At 32.6% G+C, this 15,483-nt stretch overlaps 2 protein-coding genes across 17 annotated transcripts in view; one reads left to right on the top strand and one right to left on the bottom strand.

The window, feature by feature from the left end:
* LOC105328698 (centriolin) overlaps window positions 1–12,513 on the bottom strand; it is a 48,221-nt gene extending 35,708 nt beyond the window's left edge. For 15 of the 16 annotated variants that reach the window (XM_066077093.1, XM_066077088.1, XM_066077085.1 and 12 more), the window contains exons 1-6: window positions 12,414–12,513; window positions 7,627–7,871; window positions 7,148–7,272; window positions 5,122–5,394; window positions 3,361–3,547; window positions 2,086–2,279 (exon numbers count right to left, since the gene is read on the bottom strand). In XM_066077093.1, coding sequence (XP_065933165.1) covers window positions 2,086–2,279; window positions 3,361–3,547; window positions 5,122–5,394; window positions 7,148–7,272; window positions 7,627–7,852 — 1,005 coding nt within the window. In that variant the 5' untranslated portion in view covers window positions 7,853–7,871; window positions 12,414–12,513. Of the gene's footprint in view, window positions 1–2,085; window positions 2,280–3,360; window positions 3,548–5,121; window positions 5,395–7,147; window positions 7,273–7,626; window positions 7,872–9,125; window positions 9,282–12,413 lie in introns of those variants that run through there. The other variant, XM_066077086.1, reaches the window with a different exon arrangement.
* A 165-nt stretch (window positions 12,514–12,678) lies between these two features.
* Window positions 12,679–13,644, top strand: LOC105328697 (haloacid dehalogenase-like hydrolase domain-containing protein 3). Its single transcript, XM_011429679.4, has one exon. It carries the CDS (start codon window positions 12,925–12,927, stop codon window positions 13,624–13,626), a length of 702 nt encoding a protein of 233 aa, XP_011427981.3. The 5' UTR covers window positions 12,679–12,924; the 3' UTR covers window positions 13,627–13,644.
* Window positions 13,645–15,483: the final 1,839 nt, after the last annotated feature.

The raw sequence follows: 15,483 nt of genomic DNA, 5'->3' as shown, positions 1-15,483 counted from the left end.
GATTGACAAGGAAGATAAATATCAAATTATTGGATCACCACTCACTTCATTTAAATCTATTGATTATTATGTATATATGCATGTCCATCAAACATTTTTTTTTAGTTAGAAAAGAAATGATTAATTCAGCTTGTAGATATTTACATGCATACTGATTTCCCTTTTATTCCTAACTTCATTTGATCACACATCAACTTTCTATATATCAAAAACAAATTGCATCACAGACATTTAAGTCATTATGAATATCTATCAGTATATATCATAAACGCAATAGAGTAATCTCCCTTAAAAATGCATATACAACCTGCGATAATTCAAAGGTATTATAGGTTAGAGGTCTTAGGAATAATGTGCTTTTATTTTCATCAAAGATCAAACTTAAGTTCACGCAACGAACCACTATATCCTCTCAGAGTTTAAGAACTACATATCCATTCCGTAACTCCTCCACTCGTAAAAAGCTGGTTATTTACATGTATTTAGTGTATGACCTTAAAATCCAAATAAATATATTCATTCTATGAATTTTCAAACCATTCTTGAGTTTGAGGTATAGATTTATGCTATGGTTAACAGGGTTATAAAGTCATAACGAAATATTCATGTTGTACCTCACTGTATCACCTTTGAGTTTAATATGACTCACCAGGTAATCCTTGAGTTTGGGTTAAATAGTTTTGTATATTATGTTTTGACTCACCAGGTTGTCCTTGAGTTTAAATTCTATTCTTTGACATACCAGGTCATTCTTAAGTTTAAATTTTATGCTTTGACTTGCCAGGTCAACCTTGAGTTTGAGTTCTATGATTTGACTCAACAAGTTGAGTTGAGGTTAAGTTCTATGCTATGAATTACAAGGTTGTCTTTATACAAAGACTCACCAGATCAACCTTGAGTTTGAATTTAAGGCTTTGACTCATTGGGTTGTCTTTGAGTTTGAGTTCTGTACAAGTCTTCATCTATGCTATGACTTACCAGTACTTGGTCATTTTTAAATGGAGCCAAATAGTTCTATAACTAAGCTCTGACTCACCAGGTTGTCCCTGGGTTTGACTTAAATAGTTCTATATCTAGGCTCTGACTCACCAGGTTGTCCTTGAGTTTGAGTTAAGGTATATGTTTACTCAGAAAGAGAAAAAATTCCACTGATGATAATGAAAAACCATCTATTGTGTGTTAAAGACCTATCATGGTAGTGCTATTTTTCACTTTCAAAAAAGTAGGTCAATGACCTACTTTTTGAGATAATGGCCATTTACTATTTTTTTAAATTTTAAGAAAAGTCCCTAAAACTTTTTCAGTATCATTGAATTTTTCTTAATTGTGAAAATAATACAAATTGCTAAACTCTTTTAAAAATTAAATACAGTTTATGAATGGCAGTGACACTAAACAGACACAAAGCATTAAGTTTTCATTCACAATTTTATGAATATTCCAGTCCGAATTTCCTCTATCAGTTTTCAAATTCCTACCCTTTTTTGATTCAATTTTACAAAAAACTGAATGATGATAATACTCAAACATTAATAGCATTAAACTAGGTATATTGACCTTACTCTGCAGGCATAAAAGTTATATGAAGTCAATGATCAAAATTTTGAGATATCATGTATTTTATCGTTTTTAAGCATTTTTCAATATTTTTGTAGTTTGTGCCATTCGAATATCTAAACAAAATAGTGAGATAAAACCAGCAGAAAATGTGCAAAATTATGTTGACTAAAAGATAAAATCTTAACTTTGAATATGACAGTACTACCAAAAATATTTCAGTGAAAAATAAAATCTGAAAATTTTAGTCTGAATTTCCTCTGTTTTGCTAAAAGTCAAACTTTGTTTGAGCCTAATTCCATTATATAGTAAAAATACCGAATGGTTTGTCAATAATAATTCATTTCATGAATACTTTTAGTGTTTAGAACAAATTTTACTCATGACATTGAACTTTATAACAATCCGAATTTTAGAACTCAAACCCTGAGTAAACAACGTCCTTAAATAGTTCTATATCTAGGCCCTGACTCACCAGGTTGTTCTTGAATTTGACTTAAATAGTTCCAAAACTAAGCTTTGACTCACCAGGTCATCTTTGGCCGACAGCTCGCGCTCCATGTCCTTCATCCGGTCCATGGACATCCTCTGCTGCCTCACGAACTCCTCCTGCTGAGCCTTGAGCAGGGACGACTCCTGAGCGGACAGGTTCTTCTCTTCCTCGAGTTTCCTCAGTCTCGAGTCGTCCTCCTCCACCTGTCTCTCCAACCTCTCCAGCTCATCTACACCAGGTAAAAAATAACAATGTTCATTTCATATTGTAAATGTTATAAAATATCTACTCTATGTAAAATCTTCCAATATCATTTTATATGCTACAATAAAATTTTAATCTAAGAAATAAAGTCTCATTTTTTGGATGTATATTGGGATAAAAATATGGGTTGATATGTGATCAAATCTTCCATAAAGCCCTTATTTACATTTGTTGTAAATTATAGCAATACACTGCTCCATACATTCTTTTTTTGTTGACCGTAACAAATTTAAAAATAGTTCAACAGTTTTTCAAGTATGTGATCAATATAATAAATAAATATTACATTACTTTTGATAAGACAATACTTTTTATCCTGACAAAGTGAAACAGTTAAGAATATTCACTCGTGTATGTAAGGGAAAACTTAAGCAAGTGTAAACATTGATTCGTTAATGAACGAGAACCTACTGGTATCTTAAATTAAAAAAAAAATAAATATAAAATCTTTTATACAATGATTTTTTTTATCATTAAAGCTAATAGATATGCACTCCTATCACCTGCCAACACTTTTTAGACATCAATATTTATATGATTTATTATCAATAATACTTCCCTTTTCAACGTTTTTTAAAATGAATAACTGTATTGAACCTACACCAAATATTTACTCAATAATTATTTCTGAGCTACGTAGCTGTTTGTTTTAATTTAATCAATAAATTCAATTTCTTACCTAATAGAATAAAAACAGGGTAAACATTTACTTAAATCCTATTAGCATGAATATTTTGTCACATCGAAAAAAGAATGAACATTAAATATTTACATTAAAAGCCATTAATACACCGTAAGCAATTCAGGAGGTATGGGACACCGACATATTGGGACTACCAGTGATTTCTTTCAAAATAAGCCATAAAATTAACTCTAACTTTATACATTATTTCCTAAATTATCTTGTACATTTTGGAAATTTCAAAATGGTGATTACATTTTGAATTTGATGTATTTTCATCTACATTGATACCTTCAGGTGTCCCATACTAAAACAGGAGTACTCGACTCCTTTATGGATGTCTAGCGTTTATAAGAGCACTGACCTTGTTCGAACCTGTCCCTGGCCATCTGTCTGTCCCTCTCAGTGACCGGCTGGCTGTCCAGTACTTCCAGGGTCCGTAGGTGGTACACCAGGTACTGTCTGTAGTGGGGCAGCCCCGCCACTGGGTTCTCAGCCACTGTTAACTGGGTCAGGTCAGGGAGGGGCTTCAGCTTGGCCAGCTCACTCAGCTGTTTAATAGAACAAAGGGACTCTCAGTAAGTCACTGACTACAAAACTTATCATAGGACTAGACTAAAACTCATCTGTTTAATAGAACAGGAGGACTCTAATAAGTCATTGACTACAAAACTTACAAATCTTACCCACGAACTTAAATTCAGCTGTTTACCAAAACAGGGGGACTCTTACAAAGTTATTGAATACGAGACTTATCCTAGAACTAAAACACAGCTGTGTAGCAGAACAGGGACACTGTTAGTCCGTCTACTCTATAAGACTTACTCAACTCATAATACTTTAAGAATGATGTCATAACAATCAGGGAGATATGTCTTGCACTGATTAATTGTGTATAAACTATATACATGTATGCTCTCCACAGTGGCTGCTGTTACAGAAAGTTTTCATACAAAATAGCATGAGGAAAATAATTGCTTCTAATGGAATGAGAGTACCAAGTCATCATTTACACAATGATGCACATCTTTTGTCAGTGATTCTGTTTGAAAGATTTTGGGAGCATGTCATTTTCCAGCTGATGCAAATCTTTTGTCAGTGATTCTGTTTGAAAGATTTTGGGAGCATTTCATTTTCCAGTTGAATGGATGTTAATTCAATGAAACGAATGTTTATTTGTGAAGAAAAAGAAAGAAAAAGAAAAGGTCTCCGAATGTTTTATTGATATAAAGAAATCAAAGGCCGGAACGGCCACAAAGGCGTCGAGCTGACATTTTCTTTTATATAGATTGATAAAATGATATCAATAATTTGAATTTTTGTACTAATAGTCGTATATCAAATAATACATATTAGAATAAAAAAAAGTAAATAATTTATGTTTTGCGTTCTTTAAAAACAAAAATCACTATATTTCCATATATAATAGGTTGTGATGCGTTTATAATACAATAACTCATCATAGTTACAAAAATCAAAGAAATTTCAAAGTTAAAATTTTTTTTTATTTTCTTTCTGCTTTAAACAATCTTTGAACAATTTTCAAGGTGAATACATTGATTACAGTGTGTCTCTAATTATAATAATAAAACATACTTTTATTTATTTCAATTCCCGTTTGAAACAAGATTACCTATGGTATGGTTGTTTATTTTGCTCGACCAAACCGACTGCATTATCGTGTTTATTTATTGCAACAAAATCACTAGATACGTTTATCGCTTACATTTATTTTGGAGGCCGTGCCCGATAACAAATAAATTTACATATCAAATTTTATTTCTATCGGGCACGGTCTCCAGTTATAATGTAATCGATAAACTAAAATAATATTTAGTAATGTTTACACCTTTTGTATTCATCCGCCATTCTTGAATAGGCAAATTTATACTTATGCAAAGAGTTATCAATAACCAGGGAGGCAAGGTTGGAATTTTTGTACACAATGTAGTTGAATAAATGGAATAAAAATCTTGTAATACGTTTAATATTATAAGGAACTTATTTTTTTGTGCGCATTTAAAAGGCGGTGCAGTGCATGAATTTTTGGACGATTGCCAATCCAGACGATCGCTAGAAGGCTGCCGAGCATTAGCTCGACGCCTTAAAAATCTTGTTTACTAACCGACTGCAGATTGTTCTTGCCCAGATGTAATGTCCGTAATGCCCGCAACCGCTTGGCCAGCCAGACAGGTATGTGTTCGATCTTGTTACCTGTCAGGTTCAACACCTGGAGGTACATTAGGTTCTCAAGGCCCTCAATCTTTGGGATCAGGTTGTATGACAGGTTCAGATCCTTCAGCTTTAGACATTTGTCCAGCTTCTCAATTCTCTCAATCATGTTACTGCTAAGATTGAGCTGTTGTAGCTTCTTTAGTTTATCCAGGTTTTCTATGTACTGCAAAAAATAACAAGACACATTCAAACTTTGCACTCATATTTTATAAAATTTACATATCTTCTATGGGGAGGACATCAAATGGAGCTTAAAACAAGAACTTGCTTAACTAGACAGGAAAGCTTACTGGTATACATTTTATAACACAACTATAATTTCTACTTAAATAGAAATGACTGGATTCCAAAATAAGAAGCAACAACATTTTTATTAACCATTACACAGTTGCTCCATTGGTACATTTTTTTTCTTTTTTTGCCCATCTAAACTTGCAAACAGTTTTATCCCATCTTGAATTTAACCAGACACAGTTCTGGGTGAAATACTTTCTTATCAACACAGTAATTTAAAAATTGTTTTGATTTCATTGTCTAAATTTGTCCTCTGACATTGAAGGCAAATGGGGCGAAAATAAAACAGGGGCAAATATTTCCTTGTATACAGTATATGTGTTAGTGTATCATGAGTGCCAGAAGAGCAGTTGCAGTTCATAATGCCATGAAAAAATATTTTTGAATTCTTTGAATAAAATATTAAAAAAGCATCGATAATTTCATGTACTTTAACATTAGTACTCGGAGTCTGAGGCAAAGCATGCTTAAATTTTTTAAGTGTATTCTGAAACAATATCTGAGTAAAGATTATGACCTTTAATAAGTTAAGGCACTTGATACCATTGAAATCTGAGGTACAACCAATTGTCTCCTCAGGTACATAGGAGTTGGGTTCAAAATATTCCATTGTTATCTAATCAACAGATTTTTTTTAAATATTCAGACCTCGATTATATAATATACAACAGGGAGCACAGTAAGTTTACAAAACCATATAACCAGTGTTATTATCAAGATTAACTGTGAAGTGGGTTAAATATAGAGATCACAAGAAATTTTAACTGTCCTTTTAAAATCAATATCTCCAGGTCATCTTTATTTAAATGAGGCCTTATTTCTTTCATTCCAAATATCTGGCAATAAGTTAGGATATTAAACTCCTACCGTCAGTGGGAGTGGGTAATAAAAACCAAATTTCAACGCAATAAATTTGTTTACATTTTCATTGATATGGCCATGGTATTATTTAATTTTTCCATCTCCTATGAAACTATTTTTATATAAAAAAATCTGTTAAATGCCAGGCTACAAAGTAATGCATGTCCTTTTATATAAGAGTTTCCAAAATCACAGGTGGATGGTAATTTGCTTTCATTCTCACTTCTGGATAAATTGCTTACATCAATGACGATATCTTATCTTGTATATACAGGTACGGGGAATAAACAAATTTCAGAGAAGAATACTCCAAAAGCTTCATATACATATTGGGTCTGTTTGTTTAAAATATCAGCTTAAACCCAAAATATTTTACTGATGTGATTACTGAAATTTAAACACTACCATAGTCTCAAAGACAGATTTATTTTTCTGATAAATCAAAACGCTACCTAAATTGGTCTGAAGGTGGGTAAACCTGAACAACCGTATTCTCCTTCTTATGGACATACAAATATTTTATGCAAACAAATACTTCATACAAAACATAAGGTATTTTTTGCCGATGAATTTACCGAAGGAGTCAATTTTAAATGAGGGACATTTTCTATGTGAACTAACACAATGGGAAAGAGGGATTCAATGTTTTCTTTCAAAGTTACTACACAAAAGTGGATAATTGTTCCTAAATGAGTTTCAGTAAAAATGGATTTTTTCAATGGCACTTTAAAATATCTCTATTGTTGCGTCTTAATGGTTACCTTGATTTTTTTACCGCCCTCTTTGGCCAGGGTCAGATTTAGGTTTGTGATCATCTCAAGGGCGTCCTCTTTGGCGATTTTCTTGACCAGATCCTCTGTTATGTACCTCACACCAGCCTGACCCCCTGTTGATGCAAAAAGAAATCACAAACATTGACCAAACATTTAAAATGCTGCAACTATTGACAAGAATCATTCTTGATTTACTGACATATACGGTATATATCACTCTGAAAGTATTAATACTTTGGTTTTATAAATATTTGTTGAATACCAATTTTCATGGATTTTGTTGTTGAGTTGATCCATGAAATTAAAGATTCTTCAAAGTGCAATATTCAATAACACATTCTATTAATAGCATTATTAACCACAAATTTACTTATCATTAAAACTTTGATTTTCCTTAAATCCCTGAAAATTGCAGTCCATGAATATACTGTAAATGATAATACACAGTATGATAATTTCTTCATTACCTTGCTCTCCAGGCACACTAAGCCCCCTTCTCTGGTCCCCTGGGGACACCGCCCTCCGGTGAGGTGAGGGGGTGCCATAGGAATTCTGTACTTTCTGGGGAATGTCCTCAGCAGAGTGAGCAAAGTTCCCTCCCCTTCCTAGGGACTTGGAGTTCCCCGGGGATCCTCTGGAGGCCTTGGGGACAGGGAGATTGGAGTGGCCTCCCCTTGTTATTCCCCTCCGCATTTTAAATCAACTGTGCATTCTGTAATTAAAAGAAAAACCCATATCATTTCACATCCATTATATCAATACAATAATAGTTTATCAAATTCAATGCCAATAACTTGCTGTTGGTTCCAGTCAGACTAAATCAATTCATCATTTATTGAACACTGACAATCATACAGAAAGAATGTTTTCATAAGCCCATTTAAAAAAAAGTTCTTATTCTAATACTGTTCTGTATTTCTGCGTTTTCTCTACATCAATTCACTTAACAATACTATTCCTGAGGTTTTACAATCACTCATCAAATATGCCTGAATAACCCTAGTAAATAATGAGTGAATACCACGCAAACACAATGCAATTCTCAACATGATATTCATGCAAGCTAAGAGACATATGCACATTTTAAAACGCTTAATCTCTGAAATTTATTATTCTTTACAAAACTCATTGAAATCTTCACAATAAATGACTCACAAACACGGGTTTATATATCATACAAAATACATGAGAGAAAATAAACAAAGGTCCAGTAAATCTTAAAAGAACAAAGTAAACCAGGTATATTTCACTGTTCAAGAAACAAGTAATTAATGGAATGCAATTGTATCAAAGAGCATACAGACTTATATTTCAATACCAGTTATTGCAAAATCAGCAGATGGGAGAGGAATTCTTTTCTTAATAATCTTCCAACCTACATTTCAATGCCCCCCCCCCAATCTAATTAAAATTAGATCTTTCACACTCCCATATTTTATGTTATGCTTTGCGGCATCAAAACCAGGAAGCACAGGGACATACCAATTTTAATTCAATTGCCCCACCCTCACCGCTGGCTACAACCAAGTCTTTAGACTGCATGTTCAATCATTTACTACTTGAAACTCATGTTTATGCAAGTAAAACTAACATTAAAGGTTCCAAACTCATACTATTTAAAATAAATTATCTGGTATTAGAGCCAAAAGAACATTTTGTAAGCAAAGTAAAACATGCCATAATATACTATATGTACATGTCTCATAAATTCATTTTGTGCAACTAAACGTACTATTTGCTGAAAAAAAGGTAAATATATTCCATGTAATTGAAATCTAATTAGGTACATGTAGTTCAAGAAAAATCCCCAGGTGACGCATAAATGGTAAAAAGGGAAATAGGAAGAATGTTTAAACAAAAGTATGGCTAACAAAAAAATTTAACGACTGTCACAAAGGATATTAAGAATTGAATAGCACTAGCCTTTACACTTTAAGAATTGTCCAAACATGCTTAAAGGACTCACTCCATTTGTGCTGACTGTTCACAAAAATCCCTCACTATAGTATACCCAAAACAACAGAGCAGAAGATATGCATTTCTTTCCTATGTAATAACAGACCAAACTAATCCTTCAGTAAGAATGCCACACTCCTGTGGACAGGGTCCTTTACTGACGATCACTGGCACAGTTCCAGCCTGAGAGTCGATATTTGTGAATTATCTATAAATGTATTTAGGAAATTTAATGACCGTCAAACCAGCTAGCACTCTGAAGCACTTACATTCTTACAGAAAATGGCAGGCACTGTGTAGCTTTCTTCTTCCATTGTGTGCCTCGAACTATGTCACCTCTTATCTAACATTAAACACTCCAAAAAGCAATCAACTTCTCTGATAACCTGACATATATCATTAAGACCTTTAATAGCATTCTATCAATTAACATAATGTATGATAAATATTTGGTTCTTATAAAGCACTTTTCCCTTTTTACTGAATACATGAACATTTTGGGAATGCAACATTTGGCTCCATTTGACATTTTAAACTGAACAAATTTATCCCAGTCTATTCAAACACATTTTTCATAGGGAGTTACCGGATAGGTACACTTGCATTTACATATAAATTCATAATACCAGTACATTATATGTACCCTTAATAGCAATTTTGAAATATATTATACCATCAATGCTCAAGTATACAACAAACTACATATAAAAGAAGGAAAACTGTCAAAAAAGATGTTTCCTCTTGTTCTACCATGTGTACAGTTATACCTTTATGATTTATAAAACAAACGTCAATACAGAAGCCTTCCTCTCAGATTTATTAGAAAGTGTAAATGTACTAACTGACACCAGTGAAAAGAGGTTATTCACATGATTGTTTGAACAAGCTGCTTTTTGCCATATATTATTTTATTCATTCAATAACTTGAAGATTTTATATTTGACTACTTAAATTTACAATTCCTTCCCGATAAAATGCAAAAACTGCTCATAATAAAAAAAAGAGAACAGTCAATTGTTATTTGTTGTTTATAACTAGCTCCTTTTTTTCATAAACAAAGTTGGCAGTAATCCTAATACCTCAAGACTAAATCCAATCTTACATCTGTACATTATGTATTGTAAAGTTAAGTATAGATCTTGATAAGAAATATTTTGTAAACGCATTGTTTGCTTCTTGTTTCAAGATTGTAAATATGTTTCAACAAAGATGAAAAGCACACATGCTAGCAAAACTTTGAAAACTAAAATAAATAAATAAATTAGTTAAACTTTCATGAATTCAAAGTTTTATCAGAAATAAGCCTCATAATGATCAATTTTAAAGACAATACATACATCTGTGAAAAATTCAAATTTACTTGTTAATTGCATGATCATCAAAGGGTAAAAATCCAACGGTTTCTTGAAAGAAATGTTATTTCGATTAACCCAGAGAAATTGATTTACCCACAGAAATTGACAAGAACAACCCCCCCCCCCCAAAAAAAAAACACCCAGATTTCTTACACAGATTTAATAATAGGTCTATGGAAAAACCTGGCATCTTTCCTCCATTTTAAAGGACAATTTTTAGTGCTATCATGTATATATGTCAATATTGCAATGTAAAATCTCCAGACTTTTTAAATGTAGCTACAAGCACAGGGGCATCGTATCCGCTCTACACTATATGACATATATATAATAATACACAAGGGAAGAATCGAAAGTAGGACACGATTTGTAAACAATGTCAAAAAACAACTCACTTCACAAAAGTTACGCAAATCCTCGCACACAATGTTGCAAATGTTGTCAAAAAACACGTTCACACTCAAATATTCCTAATAAACTCGGTAAAAAGCGTTTTTATCCCATTAAAACCGCTGTCTGCTGCAGAAACCCAATCTCTTCGCCCAAGAAAAGACAACTCTGTACTTTCTCTCTCTATATGTTCAGTAATGATAGTGAAATTTCGGCCGCGGCGGTAACCTGTAAAATGTCTGGGGAAATTTTCGTCATATGTTACTACCGTAAAAAAATTTCTACAAAAGATTAAATGATAGGAAATATATTAATTTGTTTTTAAACAATTGCATATTAAATTACGCTAATTAAAGTACATGCCAAATATATCGGAACGAATGTTAACAGAAATGTAAATTTAATATACTAGGCTAGTAATTTGATATTGACAATTAAAACAATGCTGAAATTCTTAGGCAACGACAATAGTAATTTTGAAGGTTTAATGGGTTGCAAAGACAAAAAATTAATTATGAGTATTTTAATTATTGAAAAAAAAAATCATATAATTTTTTTTATGTGAACACCAATGTAGTTTTTCATTAACATTTTAGAGAAGAAAAAAAATATTTAAAATTTCCCCAGACATTTTACAGTTTACCGCCGAAATCTCTACTATCATTACTGAACATATAGAGAGAGAAAGTACAGAGTTGTCTTTTCTTGGGCGAAGAGATTGGGTTTCTGCAGCAGACAGCGGTTTTAATGGGATAAAAACGCTTTTTACCGAGTTTATTAGGAATATTTGAGTGTGAACGTGTTTTTTGACAACATTTGCAACAGTAAGTGCGAGGATTTGTTTAACTTTTGTGAAGTAAGTTGTTTTTTGACATTGTTTACAAATCGTGTCCTACTTTCGATTCTTCCCTTGTGTATTATTATATATATGTCATATAGTGTAGAGCGGATACGATGTCCCTGTGCTACAAGCTTCAAACTGACTCAATATGAATTTATGGAGGCATTTTTAAAAAAAAAAGTCTTTGGATTTTCGTGCTTTTGAATAAATAAAATATTTATTAATAACCCTAGAGGTATTTATGAATATATCAAATATTATATAAGAAAATGTGCTGCATAAACATCTTGGGACAAGGTATAAATTACTCTAACATCCATGTAACTTTTTAAATTATTTATCCTCAATTTTTTTCCAATACTTCAAAAGGCATAGATTCAAAACGTGTTATGGTGTGAACATTCCATGCAATATAACTTTAACATATTTTAACAAGATTAGGAAAAGATAGCTAAATAAAATTCCACACAACAGCCTGAATAAAATAAAAAGAATGCAGTTATGGTCTTAACGATTAGATAGAGATAAAGAGTTCAATGAATGCTAACTGATTTTTAAAGGGATGGATAAGGTATCTCATTTGTCCTAGCATGTCGCAGAGAAAAATATTGATCATTACAATTCATAAGTCAATCAAATGCAAACAATGCTTTTAAAAACAAGAAGCCAAAATCACAAACTCAATTAATCTCATTAAAAAAAAACCTCCTACCTTTACAAATGACGAGAAAATAGCTTAAATATCCCTGGTCTATCGTTTTGTTGTCATTGAATACGCGCCATGTCCGTTTCTGCGGGATTGGTTTATCTTATTTTCAACTTTGATAAAAGATAGTCAAAGAAATGATGTTTAAATGATTTCTAAAATTATTGCTTTTGACATCAGACAAAATTTTATATAATACACATTTAATAAAGAATTGTGATTGATAACGGTAAATAATTTTGTCCAATAGATACACGGATTGAATTCAACTTATCACTTCCGGTTGGGCGTGTTTGAACTTGACAGGTGCACGTGTGTTTTGTTGACAAACACCATCAATGACAGCATTTATCATGTTTATGCGTTAGTTGCCAAGTCATGCAACTTTTTTTGCTCAGTAGTGGTTCGGCAGTGTTTTACCGATTGGTTTTCTTGTATTGTGTACATCATTTATGGTTGAATTAGAGAAACAAATCGACAGAACATTTTTTGTGAAATTTACCCTTGAATTTTAAATATGCAACCTGTGAAGCTAGTCACTCTGGATGTGACAAACACAGTTATACGAGTTGTTGGAGGCGTTGGCTTTCAGTACGCTAATGTAGCAAAAGTACACGGAGTAAAACTGAACCCTGACAACGTCAGTCGAGCATTTCGACAAAAATGGAAAGAACACAATAAACTTTATCCTATCTTTGGGAGCAAAAATGGTTTGACATCCCGCGAGTGGTGGAACGGTCTGGTAAAGAAAACACTTACACAGAGTGGAATGGATCTTGAGGATGATGCACTAGGTACAGTTTCTCTAGAGATCTGCAAGCATTTTGAAACTGAGGGCTGGATGTTGATTCCACAGTCAGTGCGAGTGTTACAGGAACTGAAGGAGAGGAACCTGACAGTGGGGGCTGTATCAAACTTTGACGATACTCTAGAAAGTGTCTTAAAAAGGATGTCTATTCATCATTACTTTGACTTTGTTCTTCCTGCATGGACTGCAGGCTGTGCTAAACCAGACCCAGAAATCTACCGCCAAGCTCTGGATGCTGGCGGAGCAACCGCTGCTGAGGCCATTCATGTAGGGGATGATCTTCAAAATGATTATCTGGGACCTAGAAAAGTCGGAATCAGGAGCATTTTATTTTGTCCAAATGCCTCCAATATTCCAACAGATGTGGACTGCTCTATTACAGATCTGTACGATATATTTAAATATTTATAAATTGAGAGCATTCCTGTACCGGTATTTTGTTTCTTCTTATAAATAATGAAAGATGATATCATGAAAACCAAATAACTCACTAGTATTTAAGCTGATCAAAACTAACATTTGAATTCTGCATATTCTCAAATACCACTTAAGTTACGGTACTATTTTTAATTACGAGCTGTTCGACACAACATTTCATAATACATGTACAGCCAACCCTGTCATTTTGAACTCAATGGGGCAGAGATAAAGCTTCGCGTTATTAAATATTTTAAGATTTATAGGTAAAATGTGCATAATAAACCATGGTTGGAATTTCCAACCACTTCAACATATCCAGATTATTCAATTTCATTTTCAAAATAAAGAAGTTATTAACTCCATATTGGTATATGAAATATTATACTGGCCTACAGCGGCTTTAATTCTTTCTTAAAATCTAAATAAATACAGTATTCTGTATTAAATGAAGATCTGGGTGCTCAACACTTTAAAATTCTTTAATACTTTAGTGTTTAGTCTTTTGGTTAAGATCCGTTAGCTTGGTGGTGTTCCACACTTGAACTTCAGATCCTCGCAAGAAACCACTTTGGTATTCCAGATTCATTTACCAATAAGAACAAAACGAATTCATTTTATATCACTTTAATTTATTATGTTGTATATTACATGATCTGTACATGACATGACTGGTTTATGACCTACTAATTCTATACAGTTTACAGTTGTAGCTACTACACAGATTGGTTTTCAAGATCTTGGCTTAAATATTAAATCTGAGAAGTAACAAATCTGATTCTCTTTAATATCTTTTATTCAAAATTTTTCAGTTTCCCCTTCATTCATAACCTTGAAACCCACCCTCTTTTTGTCTGAAGATTATGAGCAAACTATCACACAACAAATAAACCATTTTTTTTCTACTAAATGCTTAAATGCACAAGAAATATCAATTTCGCTATCAAGAGTGCACACTTGTGAACCTAGATAAGACTACCGGTATGTATCAAGTCTATCCACATTCATAGTCTACCAATATCAAATTATATAAATTATCATATTCCATACAACTGATTGAAGTGACAGTCTTCTTCATTGTTTTATGTAGAGTTATTTTGAAATTGCAAAAAAAAAAAAAAAAAAAAATGATGAAAATTGATAAAAATAAAAATTCCATGGTTATCAAATGACCTAACTAATAGTAGTATCCATAAATCTGGCTTCAAAATGCTAGCTGAAAAAAAGATGAGCAGAGATGCTACGGAGTGAACAATCTTGTACATCCTTCACAAGACAACTGTACATCTGGCCTACAAAAGTCAAACAAAGATTGCACAAATCATCACATAGTACCAACAATTCAAATGATGAACATGATAAAAAGATATGGTCGAAAATGTCATATATAACAATCTATGAACATCTCAAATAAATACATACATGAAATAATTTCTGCAGCAATGAAAAATCACGATTTTTTTTCCCCAAAGCAGCATAATATTCTTTTCACTGTCTATTGATAAATGTTAAAATCAATATAAAAACTATTGATTAATGCAAAGTTTCCTATCAGGGGCCACATACATTTTAACAGTACATATATTTCTTATACATATATAATTTTCCTTTCTTATTTCTAGTACATGTATATGAGTGCATGCACTACCATGTACAAGTATAAACATATCACAACAATTATTCCAATTTTGACGTTATATGGCTACTACTGGTTTCTACAGAATAAATAGGTGTCTGATGACATCACATCAGGGTGCAAGTTACCATTGATCTAGTACAAGTTACCACTGATCTAGTACATGTACAAGTTACCATTGATGTAGTACAAGTTACCACTGATCTAGTACAAGT

The sequence above is a fragment of the Magallana gigas genome, chromosome 2 (assembly GCF_963853765.1).
Source record: "Magallana gigas chromosome 2, xbMagGiga1.1, whole genome shotgun sequence".
Classification (NCBI taxonomy): Eukaryota; Metazoa; Mollusca; class Bivalvia; order Ostreida; family Ostreidae; genus Magallana; species Magallana gigas.
This window is presented reverse-complemented; position numbering and strand designations above follow the sequence as displayed.

Excerpts from the sequence above, each read along its gene's own strand:
- LOC105328697 (XM_011429679.4), top strand. The coding sequence starts at position 12,925 with ATGCAACCTGTGAAGCTAGTCACTCTGGATGTGACAAACACAGTTATA.